This window comes from Labrus bergylta, chromosome 9, assembly GCF_963930695.1.
Source record: "Labrus bergylta chromosome 9, fLabBer1.1, whole genome shotgun sequence".
NCBI classification, from domain to species: Eukaryota; Metazoa; Chordata; class Actinopteri; order Labriformes; family Labridae; genus Labrus; species Labrus bergylta.
Window position 1 is genome coordinate 10,271,992 of NC_089203.1, and position 20,462 is coordinate 10,292,453.

The 20,462-nt window shown below is 40.4% G+C and overlaps 1 protein-coding gene across 3 annotated transcripts; it reads left to right on the top strand.

Annotated features, from left to right (window-relative positions):
• The first annotated feature begins 2,826 nt into the window (after positions 1–2,826).
• On the top strand, positions 2,827–19,625 carry smad5 (SMAD family member 5). Of its 3 annotated transcripts, XM_020639438.3 has the most exons (8): positions 2,827–3,089; positions 12,841–13,132; positions 13,286–13,736; positions 14,296–14,577; positions 15,344–15,451; positions 17,906–18,127; positions 18,224–18,480; positions 18,597–19,625. In XM_020639438.3, the coding sequence occupies exons 3-8, from the start codon at positions 13,334–13,336 to the stop codon at positions 18,738–18,740; spliced, it is 1,416 nt and encodes a 471-aa protein (XP_020495094.1). In that variant the 5' UTR covers positions 2,827–3,089; positions 12,841–13,132; positions 13,286–13,333; the 3' UTR covers positions 18,741–19,625. The 3 variants fall into 3 exon arrangements, with proteins under 3 accessions (XP_020495094.1, XP_020495093.1, XP_020495096.1); XM_020639437.3 differs by having other exon boundaries at positions 2,828–3,089; positions 12,841–13,736; XM_020639440.3 differs by having other exon boundaries at positions 2,828–3,070; positions 12,841–13,736.
• The last annotated feature ends 837 nt before the right edge of the window (positions 19,626–20,462 follow it).

The window sequence follows — 20,462 nt, forward strand, 5'->3', positions numbered from 1 at the left end:
CAGGCTAGTGGTGCAGCCAACTTCTCCCCCTCTCTCTATCTCTTTTTCATGTGTCGCTATGTTCCAGTAAGATGAGCGCAAAAAACAGGACGGTTTACTTCAAACAAATCAAAGCTTGGGCAATTAATTTAAGTTTTGTAACATGTACAATAATAAAATATATTGAGGGTAAAGTTAGCACTTACATAGTCAATATTTATTCATTGTCGACCATGTTCATAACTGTTTATTTTCTATTTATATGTCATTCAATGAGAGCAAAAACCAAACACACCAGTGATATGTATGTCTGATAATGGGTGGATCAACAGTAACCTTTTCCTGGAGTGGGGAAAAAGGTTTCTGATGCATCTCCCAAGAGATGACCCACAACCCCATTTACTGCTGCTGGATGTACACAGCTCTCACGTGAACTTTCTTAAGCTGATGAAAGACAACGATTTCGCTGTTTTGAGCCCGCCATCCCATCCCACTCATTACCTGCAGCCAGCTGACAGGAGCCTTAAACATCCCTGGAGGCAAGAGGGGAGGATCGTCACAAGGGAAAGTGGTGGAAGAAGACTGGACAGGGCATTGTTCAGGCCACTGTTCTCCAAAGCCTAGGCCAATTCAGCAACACCATCAAATACCCAGCCTGGCTTCTGAGGCTCTGGCATCTTTCCTTTTAACCTAGCTCAGATCAAGGCAAGATTGTTTGCTCCATTTGAAACTACTGAGCAACCCTTCAAGCAAACCACAGAGCTCCCAGAGGAAGATGTACTGCTCTGTGCACATCCAACCTATCAGCATCTCAAGGCCAATCGTGGTGCAAACCTCCCCCCATCCATTGCATGATGCCGGGCAGCAAGTAATACCACCACCTCCTCATCAATCAACCCCCCCCCCCCCCCCCCCCCCCCCCCACACACACACACACACACACACACGTACACACACACACACGTACACACACACACACACACACACACACACACACACACTCTGTCCTCCTGCATCGTCACCCCATCACCTCTGGCACAAGAGATTGAGGTGGAGATTCAGCCAGAAACGGTGTCATTCAGAAGTCTTACATTGCCAGTGAGAGAGCGACCCACCACCAGCCGGAAGAGGTCAAAGCCTTCAACTTGGGATTTAACCAGCAAGGAACATTTCCAGTTTGTTTCAGGGGAAAAATGGAAAAGACATGGGGAAAGTACAGAAAAAACAAAAAAATCAACTACACAAAACATGGATCCATGCAACATCTGCAGATACAGATATGCATATGGCGACAAGGATGACCCCAAGTGCACAGAGGAGTGGCTCTCCTGCTCGATCTGCAGTCAGTGGTTCCGATGATGATGAGTCCCTGAGGACTGCTTATTTTTAATATAGGGCTGGCCAATAAGGAAGACCTGTTATCACAATCAATGTTATCAGTTGTTAAAGGCTGATTTTTGTACATGAGTTTTAGTCAATTGTCAATTGTAGTGAAACTTTTCTTACTGGTCAAAACATGACAGTACTCTGCATTTGTGACTTTGTTGTGTATCGAGTTTTGTTGTTACAAGGCATGGTGTAGAAAAATGCTCACTAGAAAATTTGTCTTTGGGTAGGCCTAATCTGGTGATGGTCAAGGTCTACATCCACTTACAGGCATAGGTAGTCTATTAAAATAGTTATTGTTCTAGTTTTATTATTGACATGTCTTTATTGTTACATGTTTTCTTAATCCAGATTCTAGATGTTTGTTTAAGAAGTTACATGTTAAGGCCTTGTATTTATGCATGTCTCTTTAAAAAAAAAACATATTGCAGTCTTTGATGTTGCCTTTTTAATGAAATGCTTTGTAATTATTTATCTTTATTGAAAAAATGAATAAATTAAATATTTTAAAATATCGTAAAATATATTTCCTTTGTACACTGTACATGGTTTACATGTAGTTTGATGCCCCTGGTTTGTGTATCTTATCTGACAAACATTGTTGGTCTAATTCATGTGTGTGCACATTTTACCATGAGTGTTTTTCCAAATAAGCCTGCTTTGTATGAATCAAAGTATTTTTAAGCCTTAAAACTGCTGTCCCAGATTTCAGACACCACTGTCCCAGATTAGACAATCCAACAAATTCTGAAAACATTTGGCACAGAAAACATTAATATGTGTGCCATTTTACCTATGAGCACAATCTCGGTAATTTTTCTTCTAATTGTATGAGGAGACATCTTGGAGATTTCTATATAGACATTGTTACTGATATTATGTGTTCTCTTAATATGAAAATATGTGACACAAATTGAAATTTCAAAAAATGTCCTACATTATCCTAATCCACCCTAATTGACTATTTGACGATCCAGTTACCTCAATATTTTGCAGAAAGATTCACAATTGGTCTTGAATGAAAGGTCTCTGTTTAAAATGATAACACGAAATTATACAAGTTTGAAAAATGTGCTGACCGTGAGCGTAGGCTAAACCAGGATATACACCAGCGTCTAAAATGCATTTTAATTTAGGGGTGGTTGACTTTGAAAGCTGGTTATACTGCGACACAGCTGCCACTCAGGAATATTTCTAATACCAAAATATAATCTTCAGACGATGACATTTTTATAAATTATTACTAAGTTTTGCCACCTTCAGTAGTACAAATGAATTTTGGGCTCTGACCATAGACTGTAAATATTACGGCTCTGACCCACGGACTACAAGGAGGAAAGCGTGTGTGCATTTAGGACATTACACACATTATCTAGTCGCAGGCGGAGCCAATTAATAATTTGAAAAGTGAGCCACTGAGTTCATGTTTACAAAAGCAGTAATGTAAGAAAGTTGTTGTGACTTATGTTACAATAGCACGTTTCAAGTAATACGTCTTGAAATTCTTCCTAACTTCACCGTAAAAGTAAGTACTAGTTTGTCAGGATGGCGGAGTGATCTACATTACGCCCCACCGAACTACTTGTGTCCAGGAGCTGGAGGATATGGCAGGGGGAGACGGAGGGAAGCTCTGCTGGAGAACGATAGAAAATCTTTGAGAAAGCAGAACCTATCATTGAACATCGAAAGAAATCAAGTCAAAGAGGTGCGTGCATTGATAAAGGGTATGTGACAAACGCCGTACACTTACAACACTGAAAAGTAGTCTAGTTAGCTACGATGGCAGGGTGCGCAGGACACAGGATAACTTTCCCTCGGAGGACTGGGCTAACAGCTAGCATTAGCTTAGCCTTAGATGTGAGAAGTTAAAAAAAGTTTCTGGAAAGGAGGAAGAGGAGTAAGAATAAAGCGACGTGTGCTGAAAGTGTAAAGCATGTAAAACTACAACTAGAAGAAGGCACCCGTAACTTTACACCTTCACAAATGCAGTGTTTGTGTTTCTTATGTATCTCCCTGTAAGTTCAAACGAACCGAGTTGAGTTCTGATGTTAGCTTAGCTAGTTAGCAAATTCTCCAGGTTGCTTACATTAGCTACATACCAGGATAAGCGAAAGCCTCCGCAATGAGGTTTATTGTTTATTGTACGTGTTTGTGTGACCCACTTCATATTGACGAGTTAGTTACTTTTACATACAACTGTTTTGGTATTTGTAAACCATTGGATGAGTCTTTTCTGTCTTGTGGGTGGGTGGGGGGGGGGCTTCGTCTGTCTCCTGTACTTTATACTTTATACTTGTTTCACACAACAGAGATATCTATGATGTGTGGGTCGTCCTGTGTCAATATATGTGATATTCGTCTTCTTTAACTCCAGGAATAATGACATCTTTATGGATATTTGTAGTTCACACATTCGGGTTATTTTTCATGTTTTTAGGAATGGCCTTCTGATGAGTGTGAAGAGATCAGTGTTCATTGGGGCCTACATTTAATCTCCTGATCTTTTAAAATAGTGTGTGGTAATATTATTCAACGACACTGCTCAGGATGTAAGAGCTCATGTGGACAGTAATATTCAGTAACAGAGGCTTCAATTCAACATAAATCAACATTTACTGAACATAAAAGAGAGATATTTAAAATGTATGTTCAGAAAGTGTTGATTTATTTGTTAGCAGCTGATGGTGAAAGCAAAATGAGGCACAAGTGTGATGGTTATCAGTTTGAGAAAATGATTACCTTGTGTCATGAGGGCCAAACACTCGTTTAAATTGTAAAATGACTTTACATTGACTGTTGCCGTGGTTAATCCTGGAAAGTGTAATGTATCAAATATTAAGTTCATGAAACGGTATGTCTCCTCTCCATCCCTGTCTTTGAATATTACATTTATTCTTTGCTGTACTTGCCCCTCTACCATAAACTCATAAATGACTGCTGATGTAGAGCAACAACGGCATTGACATATCTGGGGATGAATTAAAAGCTGCTTGAGGATTGTCTGGTGAATGTCAGAAAAAGGAACTGTTTAAGGGTGGAAGTTTTCTTACTTTGCACAGTGCGCTCACACTAGGCAACCCTAAGCACGCTTCATCCCTAAAGTCCAGTTAGTCTGACTATAGTGTGAGATTGCTCCGATCCATGCCCAAGCACGGTACACTGCCTTGGCCCTGGCACGCTTGGAAGAGGTGTGCTTCAGCATGGTATGCCTCATGTACAAGCATGATTCACAACGTGGACAGCCTTTATCGTGTCAATAAAGTAGCTGTCATGTTCTTTGTTGTTCTCCGATGTGGGTACGGGACAACTTTGCCTAGTGTGAGTGTGTCCTTAAAGAGGTCATATTATGCCCTTTTTGGGGTTCGTATATTTAATCTATGTACCTACTAAAGTATGTTCACAATAGCTAAAGTTATAAAAAAAAGTGTCTGTTTTCATGAACTGCCGCTTCATGCACCGGCTCGCTTCTGATTCTCTCTCTAAGGCTCTGAAGTGCCCACGTTCAGAGTCCTCACGTGTGCCAAGTCTGATCTGATTGGTCGGCCTGTTGGCTCTGCCGTAATTGGTCAGTCACTCAGCACGGTTCTCGGAAATGTCACGCCCCTTTTACCATATTGGGAATGCAGCCACTTTGGCTCTGAGTGGAGCAAAAACATTAGCACCTTAGCACGACTGTGCTACAGAAGTTAACGGTCGTGCAACATGAGCTGCTGGGCTTGTCACAACGAGCCAATGGGCTTAGAGCAGTGATCTCACACTGACAAGACGTCACACTGGCAAATTTTTTTCGAGGGGGGCTAGAACCGAGCGTTACATGCAGCTAATGCTACAGCTAACAGGAGAATGTACGATATTCCGTGGACTTTTAATTTTTGCACATAGATGTGCCTAAACATGCACAGGACACTTGGAAAACACACTAAAGAGCATATAAAACCAGAAAAAGCATAATATGACCCCTTTAATATGCACATGTTCTACTTTAAGAGGTTAACCTCTGCTTTAGTTTGCATCTAGAACTATGTAATTGCAGTACTGTTACGGTTGATTGGGGGGATGTGGGTCGTCTGGTTTGCATCCTGAGTTTCTGATGCATTAAAATTAGGGCTAGGTTATATAGACCTAAAACCATATCTCAATATTTCTAGCTGAATATTGATAAACAATATATCTCTATTTTTTCTGTAAAGAGTCAACTCCAAATGGGCCACATTTTAAATGTCAAAGTGGCACTTTTATTAACAGCCTTCCTGTTGTCAATTGTTAACATGTACATGAAATATGACAACAAAAACACCCTTGGTGAAATTAAAAAAAATAAGATGCTCCTTAAATATAATTAATGTTCCTTTCCTGCATAACAAGATACACACAGTTTTCTTTTTTTGCTGAGAGGGAGAGAGAGGTGGAGCAGGGTGAAGAGAGAAGTCCAAGCAGGCGGCTGTATTCAAGAAACGTTCAACATAATTTGAACTCTACTCTACAATTTAAACAATATTGTCTGAAAAAACAAACAAAACAAAAAAATATTGTCTTACCGTATATTTCCTTCTAAAATATCGATATTGCCCAGCCCAAAACTAAAAGGACACCATCAGCTCAGTTTCCATGCATCTGAGGGACGCACCTCATCATTCCAATACAGAACAGTGTATTGTGAATAGAAAAACCTCTTGTTGAAAAAGGATTTTGTTTCTATCAGATTTTGTACCGCCAGAGCTTTGGCCAATATGACCCATACTGTCACTGAGAACATGTTTTTCTGAGGACAACGTTTGGTGAATTTGTTATGTACAGCTGCAATTACTGCATTATGCTGGTGTGTGGCGGCACTGTATCATCGTCAAAAGTAAAAACAAAATCTGCAGAGTAGAGAGTAGGCAGGCATGGGTTGCCTCTACCTAAAAAATAAATTAAAATATAAGACATTGATTTACAAATGCACATTCAGCCTGCGAAGGACTCATTCACATGAGACAACTGGCACTGTTTGTCTCTGTTAAGAGACTCCAGTCTTTCATAAACATCTCTGATGACCTGAGAGTAACACAGAGCAGCACAAGATTTCACGATTAAATGTCCAGTTTTTGTTTTGCGTCTGCCATTCTGTCCGACTTCGAAAAATTAGGTCTTGTTGACAAGTAGCTCTGTTAAGTTAGCTGCCCGGCTACCAGTACTGTTGCCCGGCATGAGTACGGGACTTCAGACCACCAGGATTTTGAAGTTAACAGGCCCAGGGAATGGGGTTTCTCCTTGGGTAAAGTGCAGTGTTTCCTCTATATGCATCTAGCAGTGGTGGTGCACAGCTGCTGATTTAAAAAAAAATAAAAATGAGTTGTGAAATAAATGATTCATTTTCTTTGGGAAATGACTCTTTTCGTCTTTTTGCCATTACTCACTTCCTGGGTTATGACAATAGGGTGGTTGTTGGTTAATTATGTTGTCCAATAAATGTAAATAGTTACTAAAACATTATTCCACTTCACTACCACTGCTACAACTGCAACCTAGGGGAAACACGGAAGTGTCCTTGTTTGATGACAGGGAAGTTATGTTAAACTGTAGCAAAGAGATGAGCATTGAGTTTAACCAGGAGTCTTACTCTTGGTATGTCGAAAGCACGATGTGTCAGGCTGTGAAAGCGGCTGCAAAGGGATGAGTTGGAGTTGGAGCTCATTTGCCCCAGAGTTAGCACTAGCTCCAGGCATCCCGAGTAACAGAACTCCCTCTCGTCTGTCTCGACCCCAATTTCAAAATCCAAGCCAGTCTCGCTTTGATCTCTGGTTTTTAATATTGATGTTATTCTGTGTCTTGCAACGACACAACTTCCCTATCTAAACATAAACAGTTCCACAGAGCGCCCCTACAGGCCTGGAGCACTTCCTTTGTGAAGGCTGAACTTCCAGTGTTTCTGTATTTGCAGTTATTTTCTGAATATTTATGTTTTTGACTTGATTTGTTTCTGTATCCACAGCGCAGTAGATGTTAATGCATTTATTTTATTTTTACTTTTTTTGCAGCGGGCTTGTTTCTTTTGCAGCGTGTTTCAGCCGTTGCATTTGTTTTAGGAGTTTGCACTTGATTTTCAATTTGCAGCGTTTAAGTGATACTTCTCACATCAGGTCAGACTTTTTAATTACGTGCTGATACTCTGGGGTTTCATCATTCAAGTGTCCCTCCATTGTCAAATAATATAACAGGAATATTAATTACATACGTCTGCAAGGGAGATATATACACACAGCGGGAGCACACACACACGGGCAGCACACACGAGCGGATCTGCCATGGGCAGAGAGTTTCTCCTCCTGTTTGTCGAACCATTTTCTTCTCTGCTGATGTGCACCTTACGTCTTCACTGCCTACATGTTGTTGTGTGTGTGGCCATCCAATAGTTTTTGTGTCGCTGCACGGGGCATGAAATGGCTTATGTGAGTCTGATCGCCACTGAATTGACTTTACTTATGTGGACCGGCCGGTCACTGATCACGGCCAAGCAGGCTGAAAACCTGCAGGTTCCGGTCACATGGGGATCTATCTATGCACCCCCAGAGCACCCTCATATTAGCGAGGTCCGGACCTCATTAGTTAAAAAAAATGTTTGAACAAGTAGGCCTACAATAATTTATTTCTATTCATTGATTTCCATTATTGCTGCTTGAAGTGATGTCAGTCAGCAGCTCTCAAGTCTACATGTTTTTAAATGAATGCATCACTGTATAAAAAGGTGCCTGATGAACACTAAAATAGATTTAAAGATACAAAAAAGGACACATTACTAAATCATTTTAAAGTGGTGCAGAAAACGCTCACTGTGCATAAAAATTTATCAGAATGTAGAGAAAACATTTCTCGTGCTTTAAAATTGTTCAGAGGGAGATATCCAGACCCCCAACAAAGACATTTAAAAACATTTAAGAAACTTATCAGCACAACTTTTGTGCATTTAAAAACATTATACAGGAATATAAGTGGTTAAACTGGTAAGTATTTTGCAAAAAAAAATTTAAGATTAAAACTACAACTTTAAATCAGGCACAAGATTAACTTACTGTTTTTATGTCGCGTCTGCTTCACTGTCAACATGCGCCTATACACGCCTCTCGCTCTTTCTTGGCCCGTGAGAGAGCAATGTGTCTTGATATCCTATTATTAAATTAATACACCACACCCTGATGTATCGATAAGTATTACCAATACCGCTACTGCTTTCAATAAAATCATTACTATACCCATCCCTACTGATCGATCTCCCTCATTTTGTACCCCTCTATATACTCTGCAGGGGACCAGATTGTGAAAGAAAAAGAGAGACGTCTATAGCCGTTTTCACATATGCGCTCCGGAAAATATTTAGATAATTTCAGGAGGACTGCTCCAGAGATTCTCCCAACCTGGGTGTTCTCACATATACTGTACACCTCACAGCTGGAGACTATCCCTGTCAGACGGGCGGGGTTCTCCTGAGATAAGACGTGACGTTAAATAACAACGCTGAAGTAACGGACGAAGCAACGGAGTCCGCTACATGATGCTAGAATGACAATGATTGCCTTTATTTCATTGTTATGTGTAGTTCAACGGAATGACAACATAAAAAAAAAAAAGAGCGGAGAACAACTTAGTGGCGAACAGAAAACGTAATGCAACCGTTTAATTACGTGCACGGAGATCGTAGTGTTTGCGTGCAGACACTCTATGCACCTTGCAGCAGTAACTTTATAGAAACGTCACTCCCCCAAGGTGAATTCTCCGAAAAAATATCCTGCTGCGTTCTCACATCAGCCCACTCAGACTTGCTTCGGAAAAATACTAGGGATCTGGCAGGAGAAACTCTGAAGTCTGAGCGAAAAATTCAGCTGTTTGTGTTCACATATAGAGCTCCTCCGGGAAATAGCTTGACTTTTTCTGGAGATTTCTGTGTGCGAAAGCTCTACAATTTAGTATTTTGAAGTTATAACACCAAACTTGTGTGGTTTTTATTGCCACGTTATGTGCAGCTGCTTGCTGCAGATGTGATTCTGTTCTCTCTTGGTTTTGATTACAAGCCTCCACACACACAGCTCACCAGTAGTGATAACAGGGTTGCAATTAAAACTTATTTTCCCTGAATCTGCATCAATACATGTATTTGCAAGGAGCACATGACAATATATTGACATATCGATTTTTGAGCACAGTTCTACTGGATTTTGGCAATTATTACCGTGCAGCATACTGTATCATCGTGCAGGCAGGTTCAAGTGTGTCTGTCATTCAATCAGCCTTGACCTCAAATGTGCCATGAGAAGATCCTATAAATGATTGTTTTTGTTTGTTTCATGTTTTAGTAGAAACAATAGAAATGAAATAAAATTGAGAACATCTCTCATGCAGTGTTATTGATAATTGATCATTGTTATGAATGTAATCTGTGGTAGAGTGCCTGAAGTCTAAAAGCTCAATGTTTGTGTTTAACACCTGATATATTAACTTACAAGTTAGTGTTTACAGTACATGGATGAGGACTATTGTCCTACATAGACAACATGCAGCGTTACTGTTTGTTTACTCTACACTGATGCCAAAACTGTTGCTTCTACGCTGTTGATTATAAGTGACATGATTACACTAAATTCCTGATGAACTCAGTGTTTCATCAAGTAACTAATTGCAACTAACATGATATCACTGTTATTATGTATTACCTTTACTTAGGAGTATAGTGCTATGTGGTGGTCTAATGTCGCAAATGCAGCATCAAATTAAATGTGTTTGACACAGCTGCAACTTTTTACCTAGCAGGTTTTGCAGAAGACAGCCCATCGTCTTGAATAACTTCCTGGTCATTCTTGGTGTACCTGAAATACTCCCACACTGGGGACTTCACTCATTTTTGGGGGACACAAAGCATCGCTGCAGTGTCCCTCTACCATAGTAAAGCTACTCGCGGCCATGTGTCACTTTCTTTTTGCTTCTCTTCGGGTTGTGCCCAAAATCATTTTCTACCCCCTTTTTTGAGCCTGATCACAGAAACACTCTGTGTAACAGAGCCTTTACAATTAACCGGTTAACCACAACATGCCTAGTATTGTGTGGGGGTGTGGGTGCTGGCGGGAAATCCGATGTCAGGAAACAAAACTGAACATCCCTGCTTCTGGGGCTAACCCTTTTTATCAATATTGCGATCACAATTATTAATTATAACATGTAGACCAGCAGGAAGGAGGCAGGCACTTAACGTGTTGGAGTTGGCCAAGGTTTCACGTAGAGTTGAAAAAATACAAATCCTGTGAGAGAATCCTGATCTCAATTCTCATGAAAAATTGTGATTCACATTTTAGCAAGAATTGTGCCCCCCTATGTAGGTGTGATTGTGGCTGCTTGTCAATCTCTGTATGTCAGCCCTGTGACTGACTGGCAAGCGGAGCACGTTAACATATTTAATTAATATTCCTGTAATATTATTTGGTCACGGAAGGACACTTGAATGATAAAGCCTCAGTGTATGAGCGAGTTATTAAAAAAGTTTGTCCTGATTTGAGAAGCAGCCTATCACTTTGAAATATTATAGATTAATAGGGCGGGGAATCTTTGGTTGTCTCACGATTCGTTTTCAATTCTTGGGGGTTATGATTCGATTCAGAATGATTTTTGATTGAAAACGATTTTGGATTCATAGATCCATGATCTCAATGACTATTTATGAATTATTACTTCAGGATCTACTCCAGTCATCTTTGAGACTGGCTGAATGTGTTGTTGCTCTATTTGGCATTCTACTGAGTTAAAGCTAGGTTTAGTACTTTGAAGGGAGTGACTGATTAGACCCTCCAGCCCCCCCCCCCCCCCTTTCTTTTTTTTTTTTTTAAATGATAAAGTGATAATTTCTTCAGGAGTCAGGGAGAATTCAGCTGAACAGAGTAAAGCAGTAAACTTCTGTTTCTATCTTTTGATTCATTATTGTGATACATTCAATATGAGTGAGAATTAGAGATGGTCATGTTACTTGTTTTTAGGGTTTTTTGTAACCGTTAACAGTCAGTGTTAACAAAAAAATAATTTAAATTAAAGACATCTTCCAAAAATTGGTTTGCTTTTGCTGTCAATAATAGAGCTTTAAAGACAGATAACCGGTATCAGCCAAAATCTGTCTCGGCAGGTCAGACTAGGTAAAAATCTCTAATGCATCGCTATTTTTTAGCCACCCAAATGTCTTTCTCTGCATATTAATACATGTTCAGCACCATTTGAGCTTTTTCTGCACCACTTAGTTATTATTCAGTACTGTTTCCTCTTTTGAGTCAACATCCGAGGTACGCACTTGCTGATATCGCCTCCTTCTGTTTCATTTTTGATTCTGTTGTCACAACAGGTGAGCGCAGAAAAACTCAGGTGGCAACAGTTTAAACGACATGATTATATCTCCTATCGCTGACTGTTTGAGCACGGCTCTGTTTGACTCTGAGCAGACTGTTCAGTCTCATTGGCTCATTCAAAGGCTTCGTTGGGTCGCCATCAAAAGTATAGACAGTAACTATGCAAACTCTGTAAATAAACATTTCTTGCACCCTGTCAGTTAGGACAAATTTCAAACAGTTCCATATGGGCCGGCTGTGGCTCAGTTGGTAGATTCAGCCGTCTTTCAACCGGAAGGTTGCAGGTTCAATGTGTCCTTGAGCAAGACATTTAACCCCAAGTTGCTCCCGCTGCTTTGGCGGCAGCATATGCATGTATGTGATTTGGATTAGTTACTTCTGATGATCTCTCTACATAGCAACCTCTGCCATCAGTGTGTGAACATGTAGGTGGGACAAGCGGTGTAAAAGCGCTTTGGATAGTCACAAGACTAGAAATGATTTTCTTCTTGTTATTCTTGGCTGGAAGTGGTTTAATCCTTATTGCTGGTTACACCAGCCCAATATTGTGTGCAGAAGTGCGAGACGCCTTAATAATTAATTGAACGTTTTTCTAAATGTTTATATTGTATTGTAATTGTGATGTTTTTACAAATATTGGGAACATTAGAGCAGGGGTTCTCAAACTTTTTTAGACCATGGACCCCTTTCAGGCGAGACATTATTCCAAGGACCCCCTCATTATCGTATCGTTGATAAGCATGTATTAATACTATGTATAATGTACTATACTTTGCAACAATAGAATTAGGCTACATTTACACTTTCCAAGTAATTCATTTTATAAACTTTGAGAAAATGTTGGCTCAGAGGTGTTTTTTTGAAGTGACAGACATGTCACGATCATATCAGAATTGATCTAATGGCACAAAACTAAAGTGGGCGGGAGTATTAGACAAAATAGCTGATTATATTGGTGCAAGAGGTCCCTGTAGATATGCTTTTTCAACGATATAGCACACTTTGACAATTGTTTGTAAAGTATTTTGCGGACCCCTAAGCTATGGTTCGCAGACCCCTGGGAGTTCTGGTACCCCACTTGTAATGTATCTGCTCTTTTTTTCTCTTTGTTTTGCAGGACACCGCAGTGGGGTAGAACATGGACTCTTTATTGATGGAGAAATCAATCTAGCAAGTGGCTTGGGCTTGATATTAAGAAGTGAGCACTTCATTGTTTCTAAACCTGTCAACCGGCTCAAGACAATTTGACAGAGGACGGAGGTCCTGATCCAGCTCCTGCGGCCTGCTCCTTCTCTCTTCATAAGTGGGGGTGACCCAGCTCAGGGCCAGCTTGCTGCAGGGCCCTTCCTGAGCAGCAGAAGCTGCATCCGGCTTGCAGAGTCCCATCCTTCCCCTGCTTCCTGTCCTGGGTCAGACAAGTATTAGGCCCTCTGTCCACTACCCCACCCTTATCTCTTTTAGCCTGTCAGACTCCTACTCCCCACCCCCCACCCCAAGTAGTTTCCCTGGTCCTCTCTTTCACAAGTTTTTGATTTCAAACACTAGTTTGAACTTATTTGTAGGAAACCTGTGGAGCCTCCTTGGTCCCTTCAGCATATACAGACTGCAACATGACCTCCATGTCCAGTCTCTTCTCCTTCACAAGCCCAGCAGTGAAGCGGCTTCTTGGCTGGAAGCAAGGAGACGAAGAGGAGAAATGGGCAGAAAAAGCTGTGGATGCCCTGGTGAAAAAGCTGAAGAAGAAGAAAGGAGCCATGGAGGACTTGGAGAAGGCTCTTAGCTGCCCTGGGCAGCCCAGCAAGTGTGTTACTATTCCAAGATCATTGGATGGCCGACTACAGGTTTCTCATAGAAAAGGTCTGCCTCACGTTATTTACTGCAGAGTGTGGCGCTGGCCTGACCTCCAGTCTCACCATGAGCTTAAGCCTCTGGAGGTGTGTGAGTACCCGTTTGGTTCCAAACAGAAGGAGGTCTGCATCAACCCATATCACTACAAACGAGTGGAGAGTCCAGGTATGTACTCCGGGAATAAAGTTCTCAGTTGTAACAGATTTCTGTAATTTCCATATTTGTAATGATGTTTAGCTCAGTGTCAATCTGACTGTTCCCCCATAAACAAACATGAGGATCTGATAAAGCTGTAACTAAAAGATCAGAAGCAAAATCTGTCTATTTTATTTTCTCCAATTTAAGGGTTTTATTCATTTTCTATTATTTAATTTTAAATTCGATATCTTTGTTTTTGTACCTTTGGTAAAATATAATAAGACATTTTATAACAATGTTAGTCAAGAACTTTATGGTCGTGGTGTTACAAGTCTTGTCCCCTCCATTTCTACTTTTCCAAGCCTGTCTAGAAGCTTACATTTCCTCATCAAAACTGAAGATGATACATTATTTACAAGGGTTAAGTCAGCTAGGCTTTCAGGGCAAGGATGTGTTTGTTAGACATCAGTACCTGACATATGATATTCAGTTGTTTCAGAAGAAAGAAAATAACATTCCTCCCCCTCACTATGTTTTGTATGAATTTAACCAACTTTTTTTCTACCCCTTTGTTTCTCCCTCCCAGTGCTCCCTCCTGTCCTGGTACCACGACACAGCGAGTTCAACCCTCAGCACAGCTTGCTGGTGCAATTCCGCAATCTCACCCACAATGAGCCACACATGCCACTCAACGCCACCTTTCCAGAATCCTTCCCGCAGCCGCACAGTGGGGGCGGCAGCAGCAACAGTGGAGGAGGTTCTTTTCCCATCTCTCCTAACTCCCCATACCCTCCATCGCCAGCCAGCAGCGGTACTTATCCAAACTCTCCTGCCAGCTCGGGGCCCTCCAGTCCATTCCAGCTACCAGGTATGCCCAATAAACTGCAAATTTGGTTGTCATACAATAAACTTTACTTTGATTTATTACAATGATGATAATAATTTAATGATTAACTAAAAATATGAGAGGTAATTTTATTCAACGACCGTTTTTCCATGAAGAAGCCGAGGCATTGGCAAACTAAAAGTAGATCTGTGATCATAAAAACTCAGACAAAACATTAGTTTAGTTTTCGGTTACGAGAGAAGACAGGATTAAAACTTAAAAAAACTTAAAACTTAATTTAAAGTTTTGGATGCAATACATTGAATAATTAAGTGAAATTATAATAATAAGTTATGCAATAACTGTTTTCCACTGTCCAGTGGTTTGGACCCCTTTGTAGGTATCTATTGAAATAATGTGTGTCTGGGGATTTCTTCTCTATCCTGTTTTAGTTTTCTACAGACGATATCTGTTGGCTTAGTGGCTGCAGGAAGTTGGCAGAAAATATTTTAATGACATTTAAGGATTTCAGAATATACTGTATATATAATTGTTTGTCTAGAAAAGCTTAATTGTCAAAATAGAAAAACATAGTAAGCATGATTAACATTAAAATGTCCTCAGTGCCTTGAAGTGGGGGTTTCCTGTTTGCCTCAATAATGAGCTCATTTTGCATCTCTGTCAGGAATAGATCATTGTTTGGCTTAACAAGTGAGTCATATGTCCGGGACATGTTCTGTGGTGTGTGTTTGTGTGCTAGCAGCAACACCTGGTTTCATCCTTTCTAACTGCACCCTTTATATGACAGCTGACACCCCACCCCCTGCCTACATGCCCCCCGATGAGCAACTTGGCCAGGAGAGCCAGTCCATGGAAACAAGTAGCACGCTGGCTCCGCAGACCATCACAAGAGGAGGTTAGTAACATTTAGATTGACATCAGCTCAATGTTTAAAAACTAAAACAAATGTCATCACTGGTCCGCTGAGGGAGGGAGAACACTACAAAGTCTAATATCGTCTTAGCAAGAGTACACACGGACTCCACATTAACCTTAGTGACTTCCAACTGGCGTAGTCGGGAGTCATTAGTGCTGACATGAAATACAATTTATCAACGATTCGTTTTAGTCAGCAACTTTAAGTCAACATCTCCCACTCTGCCCCTCAGATACACCTCACTATGACAGCTGACTTTGCTAACTTCACATTTCTGACTGGAGTCTCACTCTCAGCTGGTGTGTCTCTGAGTGGGGTATATTTAAGCTAGGCAAGGTCTGCCCTCAAAGGCTACAGGGGGCTGGCTAACTCGTATTGCAAACGATGACTGTGGATCAGTTGTTCAGAACCTCAACTCTAAATCTGAATCCTTCGCCTCCAAAGCTGGGATAAAATAGATTAAATACATGTACCATTAACGGTCAAGGAGGATGAGGAGTAACTAAACATCTAACACACAGAGCAGGAGAGGCAGAAAAAGAAGCCATAGCAGGAGAAGCTAACTGCTTAGCTGAATATAGGTAGTTGAATAAAGAAAATGATTTAGCAGATCAGTTGCTAGATAGCAAGAGTGCTTTTTGATGACTTCTGTGTGTCTAAAGGTTACGCATTTTAGAAACAGTGGTTAGAAATACTGTAGATGAAAATGAACATCTTGCCTTGTATCGCATTGCATTTTACATGTTTAACTTGTAAAAATGTTAAATATTCATGTCAAATATATTTGACATATATTATATATTTTGTTCATTTTCAGATTTATACTTTTATTTTGGGAATAATTGGAAAGGCAGCCATTTTTTTAAAAGCTCTTTGAAGTGCACTTGGCAAGGCTGCAGACCCCCACACATAATGTCATTTTAACGCTCAATTTGTTCTCTTTTAAGATCAGCATAAGTTAATAGAATGACATGTGTAGATATGTGTCTCAAGAAGATTGATGGAAGTGGGCGTGGCCTATCACATATCTGTTCATTACGGAGGAAAGGTTGTTTTAGGGGTGTTCCTATTTAATTTGTCACTCTGGGTGGATATTAGGACTGTTAATACACTGGGATTGTTATTTATTTAAGTTGGAAAATAAACGGGACACTTTTTGAATATAAGTTGTAAATCCATTTAAGCATTTGTTGGAATAATATATGAACTAATAAAAGAGTTAGAAAGGGTCAGGGATGTATACGTTTTAATTCTACCTGCTTCTATTCGGACACTCTTACTTTGGTTTTGTTTGTTTTTATTATCTTGTTTTAATCAGTCGTTCATTCATATTCAAGATGCCTTTGATCAATCCTGTTGAAACTGACTGGAGACGTCTTTGTTTATTTCCTGAACATACACACTGAGTTTCATTCAAAACTGTTTAAGGGTAGACAAATGAAACATTGAGTGAGCGATTATTGAAATGCTGCAGGATTTCTAATGATGAAATGACTAATTCATTGTTCTCCCTCGCCCCTTTGGCAGTTCTTGTTTTCAATTGGTTTTTTAACACACACATGGCACATCTTGTAGCTCACTCAAATATATTCACCATGTCATGAAAGCCATCACACATCTACACAGTATGGTATTTAAGAAATACAACAGGCTACAGATGCCCTGGTAACAATAGACATAGCTAAGTTGTTGCTTTAATAAAGTGTTAAATATGCAGGTCTGCTGCTTGGTAATGCTAGAATTCCCAGCACAGGTTTTGCCATGGCATCTCACCAGGTTAAATTGTATTGCTACCATTGTACCGGATAGCCTCTATACAAAGCATACAAACTCTCAGTTTTCTCTCCCTCATAATAAAGGAGCAATATGTCAGATATCTACTGAATGAAATCATAAAAGAACTTCACTATATCACCAGACATTAAGAAAACATGCTGTGTTGAAGTTCTGGCTTCTCTGAGAACAATGCAGCAGCCAGTGTTTCCTCCTTCTAACTTCAGACTCTGGTCCTGAATGGTCTTGGTTTGGTTTTTTACCAGAGAAGGTAGTTGGTTTTAAGGCACTCTCACAAAGCTGTTTAGGACAAGCCTCGGTTTGCAGGTCAAACTGCAAACCATCAGGTGTTGAAGTATTTGAAGCAGGCAAGGGAACTTGTTCAGATTTAACGGATATTACCTGACCTCAAACGCCTCTGCATTTTTATAAAAAGCTCCACGAGCAGAAACAAGGTCAAACTGGGAGAAATGTTGGAAATGCTTTTGAAAAATGTGGAGAGGTTAGAACCCAGAAAGTTTTCAAGAACGATGCAGAGCTGGCTAAACACTGAAGCTTCAGTTTTGACGACACTGCAACCTGTGTGAGCATCAACTTTAGGGAGGAGACGGACTGCAGTACCCATTTTAAATGTTTGTTCACATGTTTTCTTTCCCCCAGATGTACAACCAGTTGAGTATGAGGAGCCAAGCCACTGGTGCTCGATTGTCTACTATGAACTCAACAATCGTGTAGGTGAGGCTTACCATGCATCATCAACCAGCGTACTGGTGGATGGCTTCACTGACCCTTCAAACAACAAGAACCGCTTTTGCCTTGGACTCCTGTCAAACGTCAACCGTAACTCTACAATTGAGAATACTCGCAGACACATTGGCAAAGGTATGACTAACAGTTACAACACAACAGGTACATTGGTAGGCATTCACAGAGGCCGCTTTTAATGCTCAGACCATCATTTGTATGTCTTTTAACTAGGAGTGCACCTGTACTATGTGGGAGGGGAGGTGTACGCAGAATGCCTCAGTGACACCAGCATTTTTGTCCAGAGCCGAAACTGTAATTACCACCATGGCTTTCATCCCACAACCGTCTGCAAAATCCCCAGTGGATGCAGCCTTAAGATTTTCAACAACCAAGAATTTGCTCAGCTGTTGGCCCAATCAGTCAACCATGGCTTTGAGGCCGTCTATGAGCTTACCAAGATGTGTACCATAAGGATGAGCTTTGTCAAGGTAAGGCTTCCAGGAAATAACTTCTAAGAGGGTAATGATACAACTTAGACACAGCAATACAAGTCTCATAATTTTTTGGCAAACATCATCCTATCATAATTTCTGTTTTCTCACAGGGCTGGGGTGCAGAGTATCACAGACAGGATGTCACCAGCACCCCCTGCTGGATTGAGGTGCACCTGCACGGGCCCCTTCAGTGGCTGGACAAGGTGCTAACTCAAATGGGCTCACCTCTCAACCCAATCTCCTCTGTGTCCTAATGATGGCCTTGTTGGAGTTTGGGGAAATCCTTTCCACATTTTTGTTAATTTTTCTGTTCTTCCCTTCTGTGATTTGTAATTTAAGTTGTTCTTACTTTTTGAACTGTTTACACCTAACTTTGGGAAAGGATATTGAACTGTGGCTGGAAATGTAACAGTCTGAACCATTTGTTCAGCTGTTGTAACATCACAAGCATATACCTAAAAAAAGGAGAGGGAAAAGTATTAGTAACAGCATTAACACAGTACAGCTTGACGAAGTACAACAGGAACTATTGAGGGCACATTTGTCACACTTTAATACAAGTCCAAAATTATTTTTTGCATCAAGTTTTTATTCTTTTGTCAAATATTTTTGTTTGTATGTTTAGTTGATAACGAAGCCAATATTTCAGTACTCTGCCTTGTGTACCAATGACAAATCTCTGAAAACATTTCTGACATCATCTCAGTGTCAGACATTCACATTGTAAAGGAACAAACATTTGTGACGCATTGGGCTAAGTTATAACACATTCTTTCTTTTTCTACACGATAAAAAAGAACACTGAGCTACTGCCTTTAAGAGATGGTTGTGTATGTCGAACTGTTTTTAACATGGGAGATCAATCACTGTAATAGTTTAATATACCATAAGCTAACAACGTTTTCAACTGTATAACTTTTGGAAAAGCACTAGTTGGTTGAATATGATCAGACAATGGACAGCATTATGGATTCTTATTTGTACTCTTGAGCAAGTAAGAGATACTAATTCTATTAACTACAAGCAGTGCACTCTGTGTTTTTTCTGAGGCATTTTTAAATTTCAGTGTATGTACAAGGCAATATGTTCATAGAATATTGACACTAGCTAAAAGAAATAAAACAGTTATTCAGTAACAATTATGGTTTTATTTTGTAATTTGTTCTAGTAATACTAAGCAAGATACAAACACCCAGGGAATACCTGGTGGTACTACTAACCACTCAAACCACAGAGCAGACTACAAGCTTTCTCCATAATATGAACTCCTCACCCTGTCTTCAAGGCTGAGCCCAGCCAGCCTCCTTAGGAAACGGATTTATATCCACAATCCTGTTTTATTTTTTAGCTAAAGCTCAGGACTATAGGTTAGGGTTGGATGAAGATCAACTGGTATATCGAAAGCTTTGCCTTTAGGATTACATGCCTCTTCACCACAATGCCACAAGATTTTGATAAATGGGACAAACACCCAGTAGACTCTGCAAACAGAGATTTGTACAAGCATCCTAGTCCTCAGAAACACCCCCAGCAATGGCTGTGACAATTCCCTCTTTTAATTAGAATCCAAAAAAGAGAAATCAAAGTTTATGAACACTAAAAAGCAGTGACCCCATCTCCTACCGTCACAAAGTTGTGCATTACCAAGAGGAGAACAGTGAGTCTCCTCAGCCAGCTGATCAGGAGGCTCACACCGTCTAACAGCAGCAGGCCTCAGGACAGCCCTCACAACATCTGGACCAATCAAATTAGAGAGAGAGAGAGAAACAGACAGGTATATGAATTATTGGACATGCACACCAAAAAGTCAAAGCAAACTGAAGTGTTATTTGGCTCTAAACAGACGGTGGAGCGTAGTAGATTATCTGAGCGTGGTGAAAGACATTAACCATGTGCAGACTCAGTGATCACAACCTGAACATAGAGACAGACACAGCTGGCTGCCCTCAGCTCAGAGAGGCAGCAAAATAAGGCCA

What these genes read in the sequence shown, in the direction of transcription:
- smad5 (XM_020639438.3), top strand. Translation starts at nt 13,334, where the DNA reads ATGACCTCCATGTCCAGTCTCTTCTCCTTCACAAGCCCAGCAGTGAAG. An exon ending in GCAGACCATCACAAGAGGAG is followed by an intron (nt 15,452 to 17,905) that starts GTTAGTAACATT and finishes TCTTTCCCCCAG; the next exon opens with ATGTACAACCAGTTGAGTAT. An exon ending in TAAGGATGAGCTTTGTCAAG is followed by an intron (nt 18,481 to 18,596) that starts GTAAGGCTTCCA and finishes GTTTTCTCACAG; the next exon opens with GGCTGGGGTGCAGAGTATCA.